Source organism: Gambusia affinis, linkage group LG19 (genome assembly GCF_019740435.1).
Source record: "Gambusia affinis linkage group LG19, SWU_Gaff_1.0, whole genome shotgun sequence".
NCBI classification, from domain to species: Eukaryota; Metazoa; Chordata; class Actinopteri; order Cyprinodontiformes; family Poeciliidae; genus Gambusia; species Gambusia affinis.
In genome coordinates this window covers 3875842-3898398 of record NC_057886.1, presented here as the reverse complement: position 1 = coordinate 3898398, position 22557 = coordinate 3875842, and the positions used below count along the sequence as shown (strand labels likewise).

Sequence of the window (22557 nt, the reverse complement as noted above, 5' to 3'; positions counted from 1 at the left end):
GTGCATTCAGAGCAGTGATGTCAGACTCGGTTCCGTTTGGGGCCAAATCAAGATCATGAATGCTCGTACAGGGCCGGTTGTACCAGCATGTATCAATAAAACCTGTTCACCAAACTATTAAAATATCAATGAATTCTTAAAATTAAACAATATTGACCTTCTTTTCAGTCCCTCTAGGATTTTGTGATTTTTTTTGGTGATTTTTTTGCAATAAAAAATCAAAGTGTTTGTGGTTCTAATTTGGAAATATTTGCAATAACTGCGCTTATTTATGATGATAAATGCAACTTGATTTAATTGATAACATAATATTTAAATACAACTAGTGTTTAGTCTAGGATCTAGAGGGCCACATAAAAAGCTACAGTGGGCCAAATTTGGCCCAAGGCCCTTAAGTTTGACACGCGTGAGTTAGTGTGTAAGTCAGTGAGTAGATGTTATCGCAGATTGCATTGAAATAGAAGGAAAAGTTGGAAAAGATGATCACTTTGTGTTTTTTTTTTTTAAGTAGATTTGAATATAAAAGTCGCTGTTTTGTCCTAATTTGCTTAATTTTTGCATTCGGGATGGAAATGCTAAATGGCCGCTGGGCCTCACTTTGAACACCCTTGTTCTGTTCGCTCTCATCCTGTCCCTTCAGCAGACGTTTTCCTCAGGGACAATCTGAGATTTTACACTCTGTCTGACCCTCCAGCTTCTTTCCTCTTTTCACAACTTGCACAACCGTCGTCTCTGGTGAATATTTCAGGACCAAGAGACGAGTTGGCGACAGCCTGGCTGACGTTCTCGCGAGTGCATCACACATCCTACGATGTTCCAACACCAGTGACTTCTCAGCAGGTGTAAACGGGCGACAGCTGCTTTAAAACTTTACGTTTCATTTGCAAACTCCATGATGCATTCAGGTGGTTACGTTGCAGACCAACGGGTTCGGGGTTCTAATTTGGGATTTGGAGTCTTGTTATACAGACGACCCCAGACGTCGGCCTCTGTGGTGGACAGAGAGTTCTCGGACTTGAACGCTGCTGCTTCTCTTCTCTGTTGCTTGTGAGAGCGGTCAGACGGATGACTCAGAGGGCAGAGGAAGTCCCTGAGCGCTCTCGTCTCTCTAAACTAGAACTGAGGTGGAGTGCGGTCGAGATATAATGTCAGAAATACAGAAATAAAGTGCATTGCTATATTTTTTATTTAATTTTTTATTTTTGATCAGAGATTTATGGCCAGTTTTGCTAAAAGCTGCCAAGACAGATTTCAGTTGATTCTCGTTTCTCTTTAAAACCTTCAGCTTGGCGTTGAAACAGGATTTTGCTAGCCTCTGCTTCTATTGTCGTCTAAAGAAATGCACCATTCCCGGTCAAAAACAACCAATCGGAGCCAGGGGGACGGCCTTAGTGCTGTCAGTCGTGCTTGTGTACGCGCTGCTCAATGTGCAATGTCAGAGAAACAACTTACCATTCCAGGGACACTGTTTGTCCACTGTCATCTGTGGCTATGCTAACTAGCGTTAGTATTCACAGTAGGCTTTGTTGTGGTGTAAAGGTTGTAGTGTACCAGAAAGAAAAGAGAAAAGTATGAACAGTGAGTACACAGGCATGATTGACAGCACTAGGACCCTCCTCCTAGTTCTGATTGGTTGTTTTAGAAGGAGATGTGTGTTTCTGAAGTTAGAACTGGAGAAGGAAGAGGAGCTCATTTTAATCTGTTTCATAACATACTGTTGCTTTAGTAAACTCAGAAAATGCAGGAAGATGATACGCTTCTAATAACATACATACACGATGCTTAAAAGTCAAATTATATTTCTAATAAAAAAAATTTCTATTATCTTCTATTTCAGACCAGATTTTGGATCGTTCTAAGAAAAATAATTCAGACGTGGTTTTAAAGTATTTTCTTAGCCGTGGTAGTTTCACTTGTTGGTACCTTCAGAAACAATGCAGTGTAGCGGCCTTTTATTAGACCACTTCGCCAAATGCCTCCCACACGTCGGTGCTCAGGTGTCAGTCGGTTCGTCTTTTCACTCCACATAAATGAGTGTGGAGTGACGGTGTATTTCTGTCTGTTTGTACGGTTTTAAAAAACAAACAAACTTGTGAGAAACCATGGCTAAAGAAAGAAAAGCAGCTGCTAAAGTCTTTATACAGAGCTGTATTAAAGGCAAAAGCAGATAATACTCATTACTGAATAGCATTAATTGAACAGTAATTGAATTTACCATCTAATAATTATTTATCATTGATTTAGTAGTGAAGGATTAGCAACTTATTGTTAAGGATGCAGTGAGATGTGCTTCGTTTGTGAGAATGTAAAAGATTTTTACGTAAATCCCGTTATCTCTTGTTTACTTGAGATAAACAAGTAAACAACCTCGTCGTGGTTCAACGAGGTGTGTCTCTGTAATATTCATCTTTTTCTTTGCTTGTCTCTGCAAAATGGAGTTTGTTGCATCGAGTCAAAGTAAATCCTGGGGTTTGGTAGGCTGCCTCATTACTCACATCCCAGAGGTTCACTGCTGCTGATTGGATGTCAGATTCCATCCTAAGTATCTTCTTCTTTTCTAAGAGAGGATTTTCTAAGCCCTACATCTGAAACACTTCACAAGATAAAGTGTTAAAAAATAAATTGTGCACTTTTCTCTGCCAGCTGCTGCTGCTGCTGCAGTTGTTAAAGTTGTGATGAGTTTGTTCAGACTCTGAAAAGTGGGCATCTGACGTTTAATTGGGTAGGAGAGAAAGTGAAGTTTGTTGGTTACTGAGGATTTTTTCCCCCCCAACATTTGGGGTTTAGATAGAAACCTGACTCTCTCTGTCTTTTACTGTAAACAACAAAAATCAAAACAATTTGATCATGGCTGATGTTTCCTTGAACAGATGTTGCTGCATGAGTAAACCAGTTCACACTAAAGGCGTACCTCACACTACAACTTGCCATACACAGACATGCTGCAACGTGATGTCACGCATGCAAGATCACGCCTTCCAGCAGGAAGCTGGAGGGCAAAGAACTGTTCACTGACCATGATTACTCTTGGTTTTAGCTGCTAAGTTATCGACATATTGCTCTAAATCTTAAAATAAGGCGACCCTCACACTCACTTTCTGACAGATCATTAGAGCAGATGTTTAAATTAGCTAATCACTGTTTCCATCTGGTCACTTAATAATCATGAAATGAACATCAACACTGAAAACATAAAAATGCCACGGACTGAATGTTTTATCCTTTGGGTGGGAAATGTTTGTGTGTGGGGTTTTTTTGTGCATTGAATCCTGATACAATAGCAGAGCTCTTGTCAGTCAGTTGCTATGACAACAGGTCTCTGTGGCCTATGAGGAAAAAGAAGAAGACGAGTAGTTATGAATTTTTCTTCAACGTCAACACTCCAATGAAGTCATTTTGTATGTTTACCTTCAGGCGACCAGTTTCTCCAGTCTATTTGTATATTAGTACGTTGTGGGTTGTCCCGTCCAGCGGACCCTGTAGCCGCTCTTCTATCACAATTGATGAAACGTTTTGTACCACTGATTTATAAAGTCACACCCCGCCGTCTGGCCACGAACTCTGGCCTCGTCACACATTGGTTAAGATGTTGTTGCTCGAGGATGATTCCGCAGGTCAATCAACAAATTCAGTCTCCTGCAAACCAAGTTGTTTTCGTGCAACGGCCGGCTAGGTCCGTTCCAAAAAACAGAGAGAAACCGCGCAGGATCTGATTGAGGAAGAGTCCCGTAAGGCCAGGCCCATGGAGAATGGGTTTGAGATTCCTATCTATTTCCAAATTTCTTCACATTTTGGCACGATGTTTTGCTTCTCAGATCGTTTGGCCTACTCCGTGTTGTCAGACAGGCTCTGCTTAAATAACTTCTTGATTCGGCAGATCCGGAATTGATCAGGCCTGGGTGTGGCCAGAGAAACTGAACTAAAAATACAATTTATATGACTGTTCATGATTGAACAAGGGGGACGACATTTTCAGTCAGAGCCCGGTTGATTTCAACTGGTTTCCCCGACCCCCTTTGAAAAATTAAATCATCGTTTAAAGCTGCTTTTCCCTTTTACTCAGACTGTCTTCGTCTGATAGAAAAAGATGTGCAATGTGAAACAGACCAGCCACTGATTGCGTTAGTGAGGAGCGGAGGTGATTGATGATCGGCCCGCGGAGGGCAAAGGTCCGACTGTCGATTAAACACGTCGCTTGGCGCTCTCGGCGAGCGCGAGGTGACAGGGATCCATAACAACCACGAAGGATGCCGGCTCTTTTATTCAGCCCTGCGCTCCTCATCAGCAGTTACCATGGCAACCAATCAGCCAGACTCCCTCTTTCTTCTGACTCCTTTCATCCTCTCTGCCCTAATCACAAGTCACAACCTTTTCTTGTCAGTTCAACCCACTCAGCCATCTTGCTCTCGTGGTCCGCTCTGTCCTCTCCATTTTGCTGTGTCGGACTCCCTCCCCGAGAGCACTAAATGCTTAATCTGGGATTTTAGCATTTAATCCAGTCATTCAAACCCTAAACCAATGTTCTGTATCAAACTTCTCTTGAAGCATGTACTAGTTTGAATCATATTCCCCGTCACTACAGTCTTCTTACTATGACCTTGTTTTTTTCCCCAATGAAAAAAGTATTTTTGTTTTAATAACTGATTAGAATGTGCTTCATTAAGATGAAGGTCAGGATTGCATGCAAAAAACAAGAATTTGACTTTTTTTTTTTTTCCAACAATGAAACCTCAACGTTATGCTTGAGGCCAAGACTGAGAATAAGTCTTGACTGTAATAAGACAAACTGTAATGTGTTTCACCCTCAACAAAAATCCAACTGACTCATGCATGCAAATACATGCATGTATACTGTGGCCCCATGCATAATAATCTGGCAATAGAAAAACACATGAGCGATAAACAGAAACATTAGCGCAGAAGAGCACGAAGTCAAAAAGGAGCGATACTGGAGACATATTCAGAATGATTAAAATTCATAAACTGTTTATTAGTAAGTTCTAGTAAATTAATAGATTTTCTTTCTTTTTTTTATTCCATACAGACAGAAATGTTCTCCTATTGCAGATTGTTCAGCACTCTTTGCTGGATCAGTGTGGGTGAAAACATGTCCTTTCCTGTTTAAACCACCAGTGGACAATTTTTCCTCCCCCATTTCCCTAGAGTACCTGTCCTTAAAAAAACAAAACAAAAAGAAACCCCAGAAAATTAGAGGCTGTGTGTCTTCTAACACTTCTTAGTGCAGAAACGCTGGTTCTAATAGTAGTCGTAAGACGCTGCTTTTGTTTCCTTTCTCCAGTAATTTACCATCAGTTAGCAGGCATTTACAGTTATTTGTAAAGATTGGATGCATTTCCCTTAACCGTGATATTTTGTCTAATTTAATGTAGAAAAGAATATTGTAAACATCCACTGAGTGGCGCTGTTGTAACATGACTGAAACGCCACTGTACTATGAATTACAGTTGTGTTTTTTTTCCCAAATTGAGCATTCAGCCTGTATGTGTGCATGATTTTGAGGCAAATTTCAAGTATTGGATGATTTGAAGTGAGAGGAAAAGGAATGGTTTCTACTATTTATTTATTTTTACCAATGAAAATCAGATTAGTGTGACGCGTTTGTTTTTCTTTTTGACCCAACATGGTAAAGCCACTTGTGGCTGCAATTACAGCTGAAATGCTTTTGGACTCTGCCTCAACCAGCTGTGTACATAGACTCCTTTGTTTTAGATCATTTGCATTTTGATATGAAAAGATTGATCTCTTACACCTCCTAAGCTGCTGCTTGAAGAAATGTACTACTGCGACCAAAAGCAACCAATCAGAGCCAGGCGGAGGGTATTAGCGCTGTCAATCAATCTCTTGTGCCTGCTGCTAAATATACTAACAACGGAGAAACAATTTACCGTTACAGAAAACGTTTATCTGTTAACTAGCCTTAGCTTTCATGGCAAGAAGCTGTATCGTAGCAGAGAGTAAGGGGCACCAGTGAGCAGCACTAACACAACTCAGAATGACAGCGCTAAGACACGCCTCCTGACTCTGATTGGCTGTTTCTGGTTAGTACTGGGAGACGGCAGAGGAGGTCAAATTTTTTCATATCATCCGTCTCATCCAATACTGTCACAGCATAGTGACAGTTTCAATAAATGCATAAAAACTATATTATTTCTTTATAAAAAGTTACGTTCTGCAGCTTCAGAAGTAAAAAGAGTGCATTACTATTATCACTATTATTTACCAGAACCCAAAGGAAAGTAACACATTCTCTCCTGTAAACACATCTGATTCATCATATTAAGTGTTCAGTCACACATCAGTTGGCAGCAGCACAGTCCCACAGCGCCTCCGCTGCTGCTCTGCGCTCTGCCAGCCTCTCTGTGATATTATTTATTGACGAGGAGGGGAAAAGCGTCACGGACTGCAGACCGCACAAACCGGCAGACAGGGTCTGGAGCTCGGGGCCAGGTAGTGAGCCAGTAATGGCTGCTGCTGCTGCTGCTGCAGTCTGATCTGTGTGATGTGCACACACAGGCTCTCCCCACGGACACGTGAGCTCTTCAGATGTGAGCCTGACCCGGGTTAAAGCATGCAGAGCGCTGAGAATCTCATGCCATCTGTTTTTTTTTTCTTGTTTGTTTTTTTGCTCTTGCTCTTTACACAATGATTGTAACCCCCTCCTTATTCCCTCCTACCCTGCATGAGACAAGTAACAGAGCAGAAAATAACGTTGACTTTGTTTTTTTTTTAAACAAATCTTTTCTTCCAGTCCCTACTCATAAGAAATTCAGCAGAAAAGTTTCCACTCTGTTTTCTGCAGTTGCTTTGTTTCACCTTTTCCACATATTTATTGAAATGCAACCTTTTTCCAAACCAAATAGTTTCTGTTTCCACTGATCATTTTAAATATTGTACTGCTGGAAACCTCCAAATCGATTATGAACTGTAGCAACTATGTATTTATGCATTAAAACCACATCACTCTCATTAAATTAAATACCATACTGTCATCAATATCAAATCTTAAAGGGGCAGCATTATGTCAAATTGATTTCTTTGAGCTTTATATCATTTCATGATGTTATTCTGTCATCAAAAACATGCCTAGAGTGTTGCTTTGATATTTTCATGCATGTTTGAGAAGCCTTTCAATTTTCATGGCAACCACTCTGCTCTGCAAAACACCTTAGTGGTCCTAGCTCCGCCTTTGTTGACGAAGCTCCTCCTCTGAAGTGCACTTTCCAAGCTTTTGAGCTTCCCTCCTCCACACCCAGTTCCACTCAGCTCCTTCAGACTAGCCAGAAGCAATTAGCGATGCTCTCTAGTATCTGCTGAGCTCATTATAGCAGTGACTTCTCAGAGAAATGCTGGTAAAAACGTTGCTAAAGGGTTAATAGAGGAGCCATGTTCGGATCACTTCCTGACAGCAAAATTTCAGAAAGAGCAGGAGTTTTAAAGAGACAGAGGCCCAATTTCAAGTCCTTAAGTTACAATGTCAAATTTCTTCTAAGTCATATTTCATATCTATAGAATTTTATAACAACTGAGGGTAACATACTCACTTGATTGTGTGATAAAATGTCACTACGTGCCTGGAAAGCACATAATTCTGGTCCTTTATAAAGCACAAAAAAAAAAAGAAAAAAAAAAAGCATAGAGCAGCTTTGATGTTTAAAGATTTAAACTAAAAAAAAAATCACAGGTTCTGTCACAACACACGTGGATTTGTATTTATTTTGTAATGAAACCAAGCAGCAAAAAGCAAAGACGTGTGTAGGAGTTTTCTGTGTGGGTGGTGGTGGTGGGAGTTTGTGACTTTAAACCCAGTGAGGCCTTCCACCAAACAATAGAAAATCAAGCAATCTCCCAATATCTGTTGTGTTTTTGTCTGCAGCATGTAGGAGAAGCTCAAAAAGTCAGCTCAATTATTTATTGTGTTCTGCTGAGGCCCTTTCGTCACGTCAGGTAGGACGTCTAGTGTGTCATGGAGGAACACAAATGCCTGTTAATGGAACTTACGGACATTTACGTAAAACTTATATACTTTCGACATTTCTTTTTGAATTACCCTTCAGCATTAACTCTACCGCTTTCCCAACCTTCAGCCCTGTCCCATCAGCTTAGTTTCTTGCAGTACTGCCATGCAGCTCAGGTGCAGTGTGGCATGCGTTGATGGCCGGCTGTCCTTAATGGACAGCCGGTTTCTGATGGAGGACGCCTGAGCTTTCCCGTCCTGCTGCTCCGTACCGTCCGTCCATAAAACACAGAAGCACTCTTTCCTGGTTGTAACAGCACCCTCGGAAATAAACGTAACCAGCGTAGATGCAGGCTGATATTCTCAAGTTTAAGAGTCGGGCGGAGGTTTTATGTCGAAACACTCTAAATCGGCAGAAAGAGGGCGCTGTGGTTCAAACTGAAAAAGTGAAAAACCTTAATATTGACTGGTGGGAAGATTTTTGCTGTTCACATTTTTCTCTGTATCCTTTAGCGCGGCGGCGGCTTTTGAACTTTTTCCTTCTGTCATAAAACAGAGGCTTTCTTTCAACAATGTTTTAGCCATTGTTCCATGTTTGTGGAAACGTAATTGTTTCCATTTTGACATTTTGAAAATAAATTCACCAATTCTGAAAGAAAAAAAAAAAGAAGTCATCTTCTGTTAAAAAGCTTGGGCACTAGGATGGGGTGAGGTTGTTTTTGTCGTGTCAAAATTAACCTATTTCAATAAAAACTGCAACAGAATCACGTCATCGACAACCGGATGTGACTACTGCCAGAAACCACAAAGAAGAAGACAGGAAGTAGTTGGAGGATCTTGGAGCAGCAAGATCCTCCTGTTCACATGATAAGTCATGTGAACCAACTTATTCATGTGTAATTTTAATTTAGTTTCTTATGCACTGGAAATGCCGCATTTGCAAAATGGTGTTTTTCGACAGTAGTGAAATATTGACAAAGACTTATATACACTATTAATGGAAACACATCTAGTGACAATGGATGTTCTTAAGGGTCTCAAAGTAATTTGGGATGGGTACAAATGCATAGCTGCTCTCCAGATTTTAATTAGTAAAAAAAAAAAAAAAAAGACAAAACAAATATTTTGATTCAACTTTTCAGAAATTTGCTGCTTTTTGTTGGTTTATCGCATCAAATCTTACCAAATTTCTTTGAAGTTTGTAAAATATGCAAAAAGAAATGTACAAATGTTCCACTCAACTTTTTGTTGCTTCACAATAGAAAAAGTCACAATTTTAGAGGTCGACTGTAAGAGAAAAGGCTACAGCTCGAGGTAAGAGCTCCACCAGAAACAACTCCTTTACTCTTTATTCTTTGTCGTGAGGATTTGGGGTGTTTTCTTGTTCAAGCAAATCACAACAGTGAGTCAGAGGCCGTCACAATATGCTGGGTGAATGCAGGGGAGGAGCGGCGCTCTGTCACACGGGAAGACGAGGGAACGCTTTATGAGTCACAGGACGAAAACTCCTCGTCTCTCCCGAGCAAAAAGCTTCGAAGCGGCAGAGGAACGCGAACATTTACAGAATAACAGGCGCAAACCGTATGCAGTACCTGGAGAGCATACGGTGAGAACAATAACCCTATTAAATATTCTAGAGGTAGACTTCATCGGATTGCTGCAGCGATGCTAAAAACACAGAAGCTCCTCAGTCATTTCTTCACCATGACAACCGGGGACTTCAAAGTACATCTCTCACAAGGGAGGCAAGGATGAGGGAGGGTTTGATGCAAATATATATATATATATATATATATATATATATATATATATGTGTGTGTAGAGAGTGAGAGAGACAAAAAAACAACAATGAGGCAAAGAAGTAGTAATAAACACAGAAGAGTATCTGTGCATGTGAATACATAAACACTGGTGATATTTTTTCCATACATGCAGGAAATGTGTAACTATCTTAGACAGATGAAGCTAAAGCAACAACTAACCAGGAGTATGTAAAAAAAACAAAACTAAATACACATTAAAATCATAAAATACGCTCACAAGCCAAATGAGAAAGTTCACTTTATTCATACGCTTATTCGAATGTTAGTGAAAGTAAGCATAGATATGATCTTATTAACTGTTTTCTGGTTAAAAACAGTGATAAAGCGTTCACTCATCCGGCTTAGGGAAGTCAAATCAGAGCAAAAAAAAACACAGCTGAAAATATTTTTCTGATTTGAAATTGCAACTCAAGAGAAATTTTGCTATAGTTTGTTGTGACAGAGTGCATGAGAGAACAACTTTATTTAGTTGATTAAATTATAACCAAAATGCTGATCACACAAATTTGATGAGTGACTTTTCACTGAGTGTGGATGGTGACAAATATTTTTTTCTCCTTCTGTTTCACATATTCTCTATGTGCTTAGCAGTATGCGCTTTTGTTTACAAGGATTTCTTAGATTATCTGCCTGACCAATCAGTGAACAGCAGGAAAAGTTATGAACGACGATGATGTCGATTTTTTGGGGGTTGTTTTAGAATCACAGTCCGCCTATAGTTTTTCAATGGTAGAGGAGGAAGTGAATGAAGCCGTTCACTCCGTGTTGGCCACGATTCCAATTACTGAATTAACATTTAATAATTGTTCAGCTTGGACTCTCCTGACACATTAAACGCATCGTGGTCAAATGTTAGCGATTGGGAAAAATTTAAAACTTCAATAGCTTCCAGGAAGCACTTGTTTGTTAACAGCCGAGAAGCAAGTATAGTACAATAAGCTGTTTTTTTGTTTTGTTTGTTTTTTGTTTTTTTTTACCAGGTTAGCTTTGTGTGTTTATATTTTAGATGCGTCGTCGCGAGCTGGTGTCACAAACTGGGTGTTGTGTGCTTTAACACGTTGTTACAACAAAACGTGCCTGGCTCTGCTTGCGCTGCCCAGAAACACAGCCGTGCTGGTGGAAGTATTTTTGGGAGCACTTTAGCAGAGACATCAGCTGACGTGTCTGCAGAAACATACTTCACCACCCGCCGCACATGCTCGCGCGAGTCGCGCCACACATATTTGTGTGTTCCGCACACACACACGCCCGCACACCGTTTCTACAAATACACTCACAGCTCAACAGTAGTAGGTTCCGTGAGTGCCAGCAGCAGAAAGGCTCTCCCCCTCCTGCCTTCCTCACTCTCACATCATTTCCGTCCATCTCTGCCTTGTTTTCTTGCTCGTGCAGTTTCCAGAGCTTCTTTGATGTTTTCTTCAGTCAGTCTATGAAGCGAAAAAGCGTCGCTCTTACCCCTCTTTCTCGGTCGGATATAACCTCTCACTCTGCCTCCTACCGGGTCCGGGTTTCCTATGCGTCTTCTCCCCGTGACTGAGGGGAGCAGGGACTCGGTTCTCCCCTCTTCCTCCCACTTCCTAACGCCGGGATAATGTTCTATTTCCAGCTGGTGATCATGGCTGGGACGGTGCTGCTGGCTTACTACTTCGAGTACACGGACACCTTCCCCGTCCACATCCAGGGCTTCTTCTGCTACGACAAGAGCTTCTCTAAGCCCTACCCCGGTCCGGACGACGCCAGCAAAATCCCGCCGGTGCTCATCTACTCGCTCGTGACAGCCGTCCCCACGGTCACGGTAAGAGTTGGATTGTTTTGGATGCTAAAGTAGGAGCAAAGTATGCCGAAAAATGATTTATTTAAAAGAAAAGTTCAAGTAATGTGATGGGTCTGTTTTTTGTGTTTTCATTGGGAGTTGGGTAGTAACTAGTTACATTTACTCAGATACATTCGAGTTACTTTCTGGAAAAATTGACGTTCAGGTGTTGTTGTTTTTTTTGTTTGTTTGTTTTTTGTTTTTTTACAATAGTGTACTTTTTACTGTTATTTGAGTAACTTTATTACAATGTATCGCTACTTCTATTTGAATAAAAGTCCTGGACCGTGAGTAACTTCATTGAATGAAGTGCAAGCAAGTTTTAACCTAAAATTCACTATAGACACATACCTGCAGTTCTTATTCACGTTTCTTAAGTCTTGGATTTATTTTTATTTTGACTGATTTTGTTGTTTTGTAACTATGTTATTTTTATGAATTATGTTCATTTTAGTCTTTAGCCAAACCCCGAGACATAGAAAAACATAAATAGTTCAACCTTGTAGATGGAGTATTTTGATTTTTCCTGTTTTTATAAGGTTTTATGAAAATGTTTTAGTATTACACTTAATATAAAGGATGCTCTAGTTTGATTTTTTTAAAATTATTATTATTATTGTATTTTACAATGCTAGAAAGGACATGGTCATGTTTTAGACATTGTAATGATCTCCCTATCATTATTTGCAAATATATTTTACTTACTGGATTACTTTGAGTAATCTGGTACAATGAATGACAGCGATCTTATTCAGCCAAAGTTTTTCCAGTTGTGGGAACAAATATACAAATTTCTTATCCTATTGCATCTTATTGCATTAAGAGTTAACAAAACAAACTGAAGGAAAAACATTTGTCAGGTTTTTTGTTTGTTTGTTTGTTTGTTTGTTTGAGAGATTATGTTACATTACAATAGTTAGGTCTTACTTAGTTAAAACATCTACACAGTGTTCCAAATTTTTATGCAAATTGGATTTAAGTGTCATAAAGATTACATTTTTTGTTGTGCTATTAAATTTCTAGATGGTATTGTGTGTCAGGGCTCTTTGAATCACTATAATTAATTTCAGAGAACTGGTTGATTAGTTTGTCTGGTGAGCTCAATTAAAGGAAATCTACTTGAGAAGGATGTTCCACATTATTAATCAAGCCACAGGTTTCAAACATTATGGGAAAGAGAAAGGATCTCTGTGCTGACGAAAATCATCAGATAGTGTAGTGCCGTATGACAAGATATGAAAACTGAAGCGTTATCAAACTGTGAAGAGGCCCGAACCAGAACTCACAAGCAGAAATGGTCGCAGTGGGCCCAGCCGTCCAGGAAGATGGATTTTCAAACAGACTTGTTCCCTGATGACTGCTGTGCAACCCTGGATAGTCCAGATGGACGCAGCAGTGGATCGGTGGTGGATGGTCATCACGTCCCAACACTGCTGTGACGTCAGCAAGGAGGTGGTGGAGTCATGCTTTGGGCCGAAATCATGAGGAGAGAATCATTGGTCGACCCTTCAGAGTCTCTGAAGGTCTGAAAATGACCTCAGCAAAATTGATGGACTTTCTGACTGGTCACTTTCTTTCATGGTTCAAAAAGACGAGCTGAACCTTCAGTAGAAAATCATCTTCATGCTGCAAGGAATACCACTGTGTCATTGGCTGCTATGGGCATAAAATGGGAGAAACTCATGGTGTGGTCACCATCCTCCTCTGACCTCTGACCTCTGACCTCAACCCTATTGAGAACCTTTGGAGTTTCCTCAAGCAGAAGATCTGAGGGTGGAATGCAGTTCATATCAAAACAGCTCTGGGAAGATTTTCTGACATCCTGCAAAGAAATTCAAGCAGAAACTTTCCAGAAACTCACAAGTTCAATGGATCAAGAATTGTTCTGTGATATCAGAGAAGGTTCTATGTTAACATGTAACTCTGTCTGTTGAGATGTTTTTGATTGAAATAGCTTTTTACTTTAGTACATGTGACCACTTAATGCTGCACATTCAAAGAATGACCGTTTGCAGTTCTTTATAATCCATAAAATGTTTAGAAAATCTGCTGTGCATAATAATTTGGAACAGAGCATTTAGAGTTTTTTATTTTTGGAAAAAAAAATACTCCTCTCATTAAAATCAGTCAAATTTGATTTATACTGTAATAGTTCATGACTTGGAAATTTTACTGACCATCGTTTGCATTGACCGTTTAAGAAAATCTGAGAAAATATGACTTGCATAATAATTTGCAACACGGTGTAAATGCCTTTGTAACTTTATATTTTGGTTGTTCTGATAATGTGATTTTCAAATATTGAATGATATTTACTGTTACTCGGTACTTGAGTCGACTTTTTGCCACGTGCTTTTCCACTCGCACTCGAGTCATTTCTTGGATGGCTACTTTTTACTAATACTCCACTTAAAACACATTGAAGTAGTGCTGCTCTTACTTGAGTACAATTTTTGGTACTCTCATCTACCTCTGCTTGTGAGTCACGCAACAAATTACTTCCTGCTCGGAAGATACCGAGAGCAGATCTGCGGGGTGCGAGGAGGTCGTCCGAGTGTGTGTGTATGAGTGTGTGCGGAGATTAAGGAACTAAAACAACAGTCAGCGATGACCGCACAGAGACGTGATGAGAAGAGGCAGACAGGTCATTAGAGGAAGAGCCAACATGAGAGAAAACGAGGGAGAGGAAAAGAGAGAACGAGCGCGGAGGTGTGAGTGAAGACAGAGCGATAGTGACAGCGAGCAGATGCTGTTTGAAGAATCGGACTCGGAAGAAACAGATGCAAAAATAACAAAGGTGCCAAATTACGAAAAGACCCTGTTCATGTTTTTGAGGTTTCGTCACAAACGTCAGGATTTTATCGCCACTTCACTTGACATTTCAGCAAAATAAATACATAAAGTGACAGAAAAGTGATGCATGGTTTTCTAAAATTTTCACAAATCGTAACCTATTTTTCGTTTTTGTCCCTCCTGAGCCGATTGTTCATAAAACCATCTTTTGCTGGAGTTGCTGACCCACAAGCAACATCTTTTGCTCGTTGCTTTTTTTACCAAATAACTCAAACTCAGTCAGATTGGTTAGAGAGCGCCAGTAGAAAGAAGTTTTCAAGCCTTTCCACAAATACTTCACCAAATTCAGGTCTGGACTTTGACTGAGCCATTATATCGCATGCATATGCTTTGATTTAAACACTTTGTTTGGAGTTCTTTCTCTACATTCAGGGCTGTCTTATTGGAACATGAACTTCCAGCCCAATCTAAAGTATTTCCAGGCTTACCCTGTATTTAGCTCCATTCATATTCCCATGAAATGTGACCTATTTCCCTTTTCTTTGTTTATTTCTTTCCCCCCCAACTATCGCTTCTTCTGCACTTTTTCATAAAGGCAAAATTTCGCAAAAGCGACGTGAAAAAAATTTGCTTAGTTAGCTTAGCTTATTTATTTTAAAACGAAAGAAAATCACTTTTATATTTGCTTTGCTGTATTAAAACAAAGAAAAAAATGAAAGTTGTCAAACTTTTTTTTTTTTTATACCAAAGCAATAAACACCACTTTATAACGTAGGACTTTTAATGGAAATAAATTTTTTAAAAAAGAAGCACATCCTTTGCACCCTAGACAAAAAAAAAACTTTAAAAAAGTCAGCTATTTTTATTCTTTGTGTGTAGATTACATGAATACAGCTAGCATTTTTTTTTTTTAAATTAACTTTACATTTTAAAACTAATTCTTTAGCATTTTTAACCAAACCAAACCACTGTGGACGACGCTCTAAAAATCCACATGCGATTCTCTTTTTAGGTGGCCAAGTGTTTTGCCTGTCTCTCATTCTTCTGTTTCTTCACTTCTACCTCGACATCTGAGGCCGTCAGAGAACAGACAGATTTATAGAGCGATGAAATTACAGACAACAAAAACTGTTTCAGTTTTCATCAGTTAGATGCACTGAAGTTAGATTGAGTGCCTCCAAATTGCTATTAGATGCTCTTGAATTTTAATTAAGGCTATCAGAAGAAAGATGTCTGAATGAAAATCCAGACTTTCACATTTACTTTGTGGTTTTCCTTCCACTTCATGTTGGTGTTGCGGTTTTTGACTCTAACTAGGTATAAAGTGGAAGAGTTGAGAGCTCTACCTGTTTGTCTTGTCTGTCTTTCTGCGAGTTCAGCTGCTAAAGCCCCTTGTGAGACGGTAGACAGCGACCCTGATCACCAGACTAACCGCAGAACCCGAGCCGAACCGCTGTGCACTACAAACATCACAAAGCACTGCAAACAGAAGCAGCCTCAACACAAAGCAGACAGATAACCGGATTACACATAACCGCGGCACGGACTTATCGCAAAGGAAACAATACCTTCAAGCTGGATCAAAAAACAAACACTGCTGATGCTTGTAAGCAACGTACTTTAGAGTTTCCTCCCGAGGAACAGCTGCTGTTTGGGATAGAAGAGTCTTTATGAATGTGGATTAAAGAAGAAAAAGAAGTAGAAAAAAGAAGTGATAAATCTTGGAATGTCTTGATCAGAACTGTACGATGACGACCTAGGTCATTTTAGGACGTGAATTGTACAATAAAGTTAATAAAATATATGTGCTTGAATGCTTGGTAACTTTGAAATGGAGGGACTTTTTAAAGCTACATTTAATAAAAATGTAAAAATTAATAATAATAATTTAAAAAAAGTTGCATCTGTTTGTTTTGTTCCACAGCAAAAATATTTAGTCCGAATTGGAATTTCTGCAGGTTAGCTGAGTCACAAATGCTGCCAGCTAAAACTGGCACAGCGTAATCATTGGTTTGCAACCTTTTCTAACCTGACTTGACGTTCTGTTCCTACTCACTACGTTTCCATATGAAGCACTTCGCTGGTGCTACATAAGCTAACGTTGCATCTGTGTTCTGATGCGACTTGTTGACAATCCAGCTTGTACTATTTCAGAGCAGCTCCACTTAATTATGTGTGAAAAAAAAACTCACAGGGAAGTTGTGAATGAAATGGGTTTCAACATTATAAAATCTAATGACTACACATAACAAACACAACTGCATTGCTTACATTAGTTTGTTACCTAGGGGTTTCTGTACAAGTCCAGTTTATTCCAGAGTATTTTAACGGTGTGAAAAACCCCAACAAGACTGTTTTGTTGTCTACTTCCTACAAACTGAGATGAAAAAGAGCCGCGGACTCCATGATGACAAACCCCAGTCATGCATTTTTAATTTCCAGTGTTAGCAATGTATTTTTAATGGCTATGTCTTATTAGTTGTAGAGACGGTGAAACAGAAAAGTGATAAATAAATAAATAAATGTATGGTGTTAAAGCAGGTCTTGTTCATATATTTATGACTTAACTTTTATTTTATAAAAGTACATAAAATAAGGGAGGCATGGACTTAAAGTTTTTTCACAATGTCATGTGAAACTATTGTGATAATCATAAAAGCGATAAGAATTATTTATTGCTTCCTCAACTGTATGTTTGTCACGGCAACCATTGCTGCACAAACACTGCTCTTAAAAAACATTCCCATTTGTAAACGCTTTGTCCCGACACCAGCCACTTAAAGAAGTTTGATTCGTATCACTAAGCTGCACACAGTGCATACTTTTAATCATATTTTCAAATGCATAGATATTTGGCAGTTATTAAACAAAAAGTGGAGAAAATGGTAAAACTAACAATCCTCATAATAGGTACAGAGAGAATGATAAATCAAAATTCTTATCCCGGTAAGAAATTTATCACGATACACGATAAACGATACGATAAATGCCCATCCCTAACATGAAAACTCGATTTTGTGAAGAAAAAAACCAACAAAACAGGGATTTTACTCAATTTCTTTCATTTGGCTTCAAGAAAAGTCATTCCAGGAATCCTGAAGGAAGCAGAAAATGAGTAAATATAGAGGAACCCAGTTAGCGTGGTCTTTTTTTCTCTAGAGTTTCTAGTACTTTGTACTCCTTGCCAAAGGAATTTACATGGCACCACGTTGCTTAAAAACGTGCCGCTGCTGCTTGAGAGTTTAACAGCACAATTTAACTTTGTAGCTCTGAACTACACCCAATAATCCAACGTGAGGAAATCCTTAAATCCGCCTTAACAGAGACTAAATTACTTGGGATGTTGAAGTGGGTCAGAGCACACTGGATGCAGTAGTTTGTCAGCTATTACCTGTGCTGACAGGGACCGTGGTGGGCAACAGCAGCAAAGTACATCGGAGGCGTAACTCCCGGCAACGGGGCAATCTGCTCGGCCATTTGCTGCTGGTTCCAGATGAGTCCTATCTCTGCTCTGCCTTGTGTTTGGGGCTAAAGTGGCTGCAGAAAAAAAATAAAAAAGATAATACAGAGTTTTGACCTTTTATATGAGCTTAGGGTAAGAGGTTTGGGTCTATTTGTAGCCAAGCAACAAGACTACTGCAAATGCACCTTGTGTTGGGGCAGTTTTATAATCATCTGCATATGAATAGCAGTGAATTTAAGACAGAGCAAGAGCAATATCGAAGGAGCATTAACTATTACTTTTTTCAGGAATTAATTAGATATAAGCAAAAATATTCCCCAAACATGAGTTTGCGGAGTCCTCCGGGCCTGACTCGGGTCAGACGGTTGCACTCGGGCTCCAGACATTTAATTAAAACCATCAGTCACATTTTAAAGCTTCATTACACAGAGCCTGCCGCCATGCCACTACTGAAACGCGCGAGGACATTGTCTTGTTTTCGGGTTTGTTAAGGCTCAAGTCGTCTTCTGTTCTGAATGCACGTAAAGAGAAACGGTGGATGTCAGTGGCTGCTCCCATGGTAATAATAATAAAAGCAGTTATAATTTCACAGTATCTTTTCAGCTCACCAGACAAAGATTTTTACTTCTTTTTATGGGTCTTTTTTTTATTGTTAAGACATTTTTAAAGGCGCAACGGGAGTTGGTGATTTTGTTTTGTTTTTCTCATGAAATGAATAAATAAAACATTTTTATCCATTTGTGCTGGATTGAAGTAAAACAATTCAGAGTGTTAAAGGTAATCATGTAGACCCCTTTGAAATTTAAATCTCAATAGGTCGAGGTTTTCCACCAACCAGGTTGGCAAAAATCAATATGGCTGCCGCAGATTTCAACCATTGTGATTAGGGATCCCTCTGAGTCCTTTGATTTCTATACTTCCAAAATATATTTTAAAAAATGAAGAAGAGTGAAGAAATAGATCTCAGATGTCCCTTAATTGTTTTTTTATTGTATTTTTCATAAAGAACACTTCTGTGAGATATCTACAACTGTTTTACTTGCACTTCTGTCAGTGTACGTCACATTGGATCCTTCACACATATAACTGCATCCTGTATTTGTTAGCGTCTTCCGTTCAGAGAGACATACATTATTTTTTTACTTTTTTATTTTTTCCGGGACACATTCACATTCTGCCCACACTATCTGTTGAATATTGGTGAAAGTGTCCGGTATTCGTTGTTTTTATGGCCATGCTCTGTGGCATCCTTTACTGTGCGGCACTGGGACTCTGACCGGTGTCGTCTTTTCACTTCCGCTAATAGCAGAGCTAATCTTTTGATTTGCCCTTTAGCTAATGTCTAACTCACTTATGTTTTCCTTAATCAACTTTTCCATACACATTCTAACAAGCTAATGTACTCGACTTTTGCAAATTTTCAGTTGAATAAGATAAATTTTCAATTGTGGTTTTCGACTGTTAAAAGAATAGTTTTATTTAGTATTTCATTTTTTCCTACCACTACTTCCTCTTGTTTCCTGAACATAGAACTCCCACTGTAGGTCTTTGTGTTGCTGCCCCAGGCTAACCAGGCAGATGGCTTGGTTAGCTTTTTTAGGAGAAGAAGAGTAGGACTAACATCAGCAGCCTTGAAATCACATGATTGGAGGAAACGTTTGCACAGCTTTCTGTGTCAATCTTTTGCAACAATCAGACAATAGAAAGGAGAATAACTTCATGGGAGGATTAATAAGTAGCAAAATTAGCTATACTAAATAAATACGATTCCTGCATCCCTGCCGCATATTAAAGCGCCTCTATCTGTTCTATCTTTGCAGGTAATATCCATAAAATCTAGAAGTTTTTACTGCCTGCTCTGTCTCTGGACCTGTTAAAAGGAAAATGCTCCCATAAAACTGCTCATAAAGATAATCAAGATAGTATTAGATTATGTTTCCAGCATCTCCTTTTTCTTCTACAATGTAGAGAAGGGAGAGACGGTGCCTCATCTTCTGGCGTGTTCTCACAACAACACGCAGTCAAATCTACGGGATTTAAAGCAAGTTCTGTGTAGTTACTTATCCAGTTTGGAAGAAACAAAGAATCACCGCAATAAAGTACTCGAGCTGAACAGTTCTTCTGTAGTTAAAAAGCTCTTTTTTTTTTATTTATTTGTATAGCACATTTCAGGAACATGGCAGTTCTAAACACCTTATATAGTCAACAATTGTGAAAAAGCAGCAGCAGACATTGCATTTGTCAAATACAATCGTTAAAATCAATTCACATCAAATATGTTGTCAAATCTTCCATACATTATGGTCCAAAAGCAAACAGGAGGATTTTTTAGTCTAGATACAAAAGGAACTTATTGTTTCAGTTAAGTTTGGACACAAAAAGGTCTCTCTGTTACTATTTTGATTCATTTTGTTATTCCACCATGACCCAACAGAACCTCCTCTGTCTCTATCTGCTCTGCTTAGCTAGCGGTCTCTTGTTAGCGTAACTGTCTTGGTGAAAGGTCCGAGTGAGTCCAAGGGAGTGATGACGTATTCAGACCAGTGCGTTAGCCCCCTATTTTTACTCATATCCTGCATCGCAGAGGCCGAGGTCGCCGTAGATGATGAAGGATAATGGAACGTTAGTGACAGGGAGGCATCTCTGTGTGCTTTACACATGAATAAGTTCCCCAATCTTGTCAGAAGCATTAAGTCCTAAAGCTTGCAACGTCGCGCTTCGTCGAAATGGCTCTAAAGACAGCGGCGCAGATTAGTTTAATTAGATTAACCGTTCTAAATATGTCACCGAGATGTTTTGCTGCTAAAGGTAGCCGCAGCTCCCGTCTCGACCATTTTTTAACATTTATTTTTGGTTTGTTTGGTTTTCTTTCTGGTTGCATGATTTCCCCAAAAACTGCCAGAAGTAATCAGATGAAGCTCATTGGAGAAATTATCGGGATCACTGGTTAAAGTGTCGGCGTCTGTTGCTGGTGCTGGTGGGCTAAAACGTGATCAAACCGATGACTTCTCTGTAATCAGCCTAAAGGTTCTGGGTCAGCTCGGTCTGTAGCTCAGCTTTAGTTCAATAAATAATGACTCAGGGTACGATGTCATGTGTTGTTGTTGTTCATCCGTAAAACCTTGAAGCTGAAAGCAGCACTTACATCATAACTGTATCCTGTTTTATTTATACAGATACTTGGAAATTATCAAAGACAAACAACAACCTCGCACCCAAAATGGCTGCATTTGCCTCACTACCTACAGGTCTTCAAGAACCCGTAAGCATTCCCCCCAAAGCATCTACAGTGGATGTAAAATGCTAACCAGAATTAAAGGAGGGTCAACACTTGGTGTCCGTAGAGATAATAAATAACCTGAGCAGTCAAACCCATTGTAGCTTAAACTATTTTGTAGTTTTTGAAGTTGAAACACAGAGAAGTGTTTCTTTTTGATGATCTTTTTGTTTTTAGGACTATGGATATGAACTTGGAAATCAAATGAGACTATCAGGATAAGTCCTACCAGCTACTAGCCTGGAAAAACCCGGCCGGCCCCGTGTTCAACATTTTGCTCATACAAACGAAATACAAACGAAAAGCAGCGCCATCGTTTGTCTCCATGTTTTCACTGATTGGTCCGACTGAAATTCTACTGGAAAATCCATCTCAATGGGAGAAATCCCAGACGAAGCAGTGAAGGGAGATGAGAAACAAACAAAATTTTCAGGGCAGTTTTGGTGTGGGGAGGTTTGAGGCAAATTTGCAACAGTAGTCCACAAGGAGTAAAACTTCCTCACGGTTTTTTGACATTGACAGAGCATGTAGAAACTTTTAATCTAAGAGTACAAAACTATTTGTTAAAGTGCATGGTGAGTGTAATGTGATTGGACCGGTATGTTTCTTGCATTAATTTCCATATATGGAGGGATAAGCTGAATGAGCTGAGAAGCGTGGAAACAATACATACAGAAATTAGACATTATTTAGACTCTATATCTTTGTTTTATTTTAGCTTTTATTTATAACCTATGTTTACAATTTCAAAAAACTATAAAAACTGTTAATTAATCAGGTTTTTGGCTTTAATGTACCAAGTAGTCAATTATTCCCATTTAGATATTCAGATATTTTGGCTCCCTAGTGGATTAATAAAGAAGCTTAATGTAAAAGAAAACAAAATAAAAAATGATCACATCACATACATGAACTTGTGGCAAAAAGCATGACAAATTGGAAGTGGTAAATATATTTTTTTTAAATCAGGTTATAGAAGGCAAAATCCAAAGTATTCCAATTGGCTGAAATTGTTATCGATATCCACAAAAACAGAACTCGTCTAGATATTTATCTAATAACACTGTCACGTATCGTCTTCCTTGACATATTTAGATTTTAATTGTTTATTTCATGGCTACGTACAACGAAGTCAGTCGAATATTGGCGGAGGGGAACACAGAAGCAGCCTTTGCTGTGCAGCACTGGGACTCTGACTGGTCTGGTCTTTACAGCTTCATTGACGTATTTCCTGCTATCTGTGACGCACAGCTTCCCAAACACGGGGCAAAAACACTCAATATCGACATCGGGTTCCCAAAACAGCCTGAAACACGTTGACAAAGTAGCATCTTCTTTTATAGCTCCATTATGTGCGGATTTGCAGAAATTCGCACATTTTTGTAATACAGTGACACAAACAGCGACCCAGTT

At 39.3% G+C, this 22557-nt stretch overlaps 1 protein-coding gene across 10 annotated transcripts in view; it reads left to right on the top strand.

Annotated features, from left to right (window-relative positions):
* plppr2a (phospholipid phosphatase related 2a) overlaps window positions 1-22557 on the top strand; it is a 109902-nt gene that overhangs the window by 52912 nt on the left and 34433 nt on the right. For 8 of the 10 annotated variants that reach the window (XM_044099352.1, XM_044099345.1, XM_044099348.1 and 5 more), the window contains one exon: window positions 11405-11593. In XM_044099352.1, coding sequence (XP_043955287.1) covers window positions 11405-11593 — 189 coding nt within the window. Of the gene's footprint in view, window positions 1-10797; window positions 11594-22557 lie in introns of those variants that run through there. The other 2 variants (XM_044099353.1, XM_044099354.1) reach the window with 1 other exon arrangement.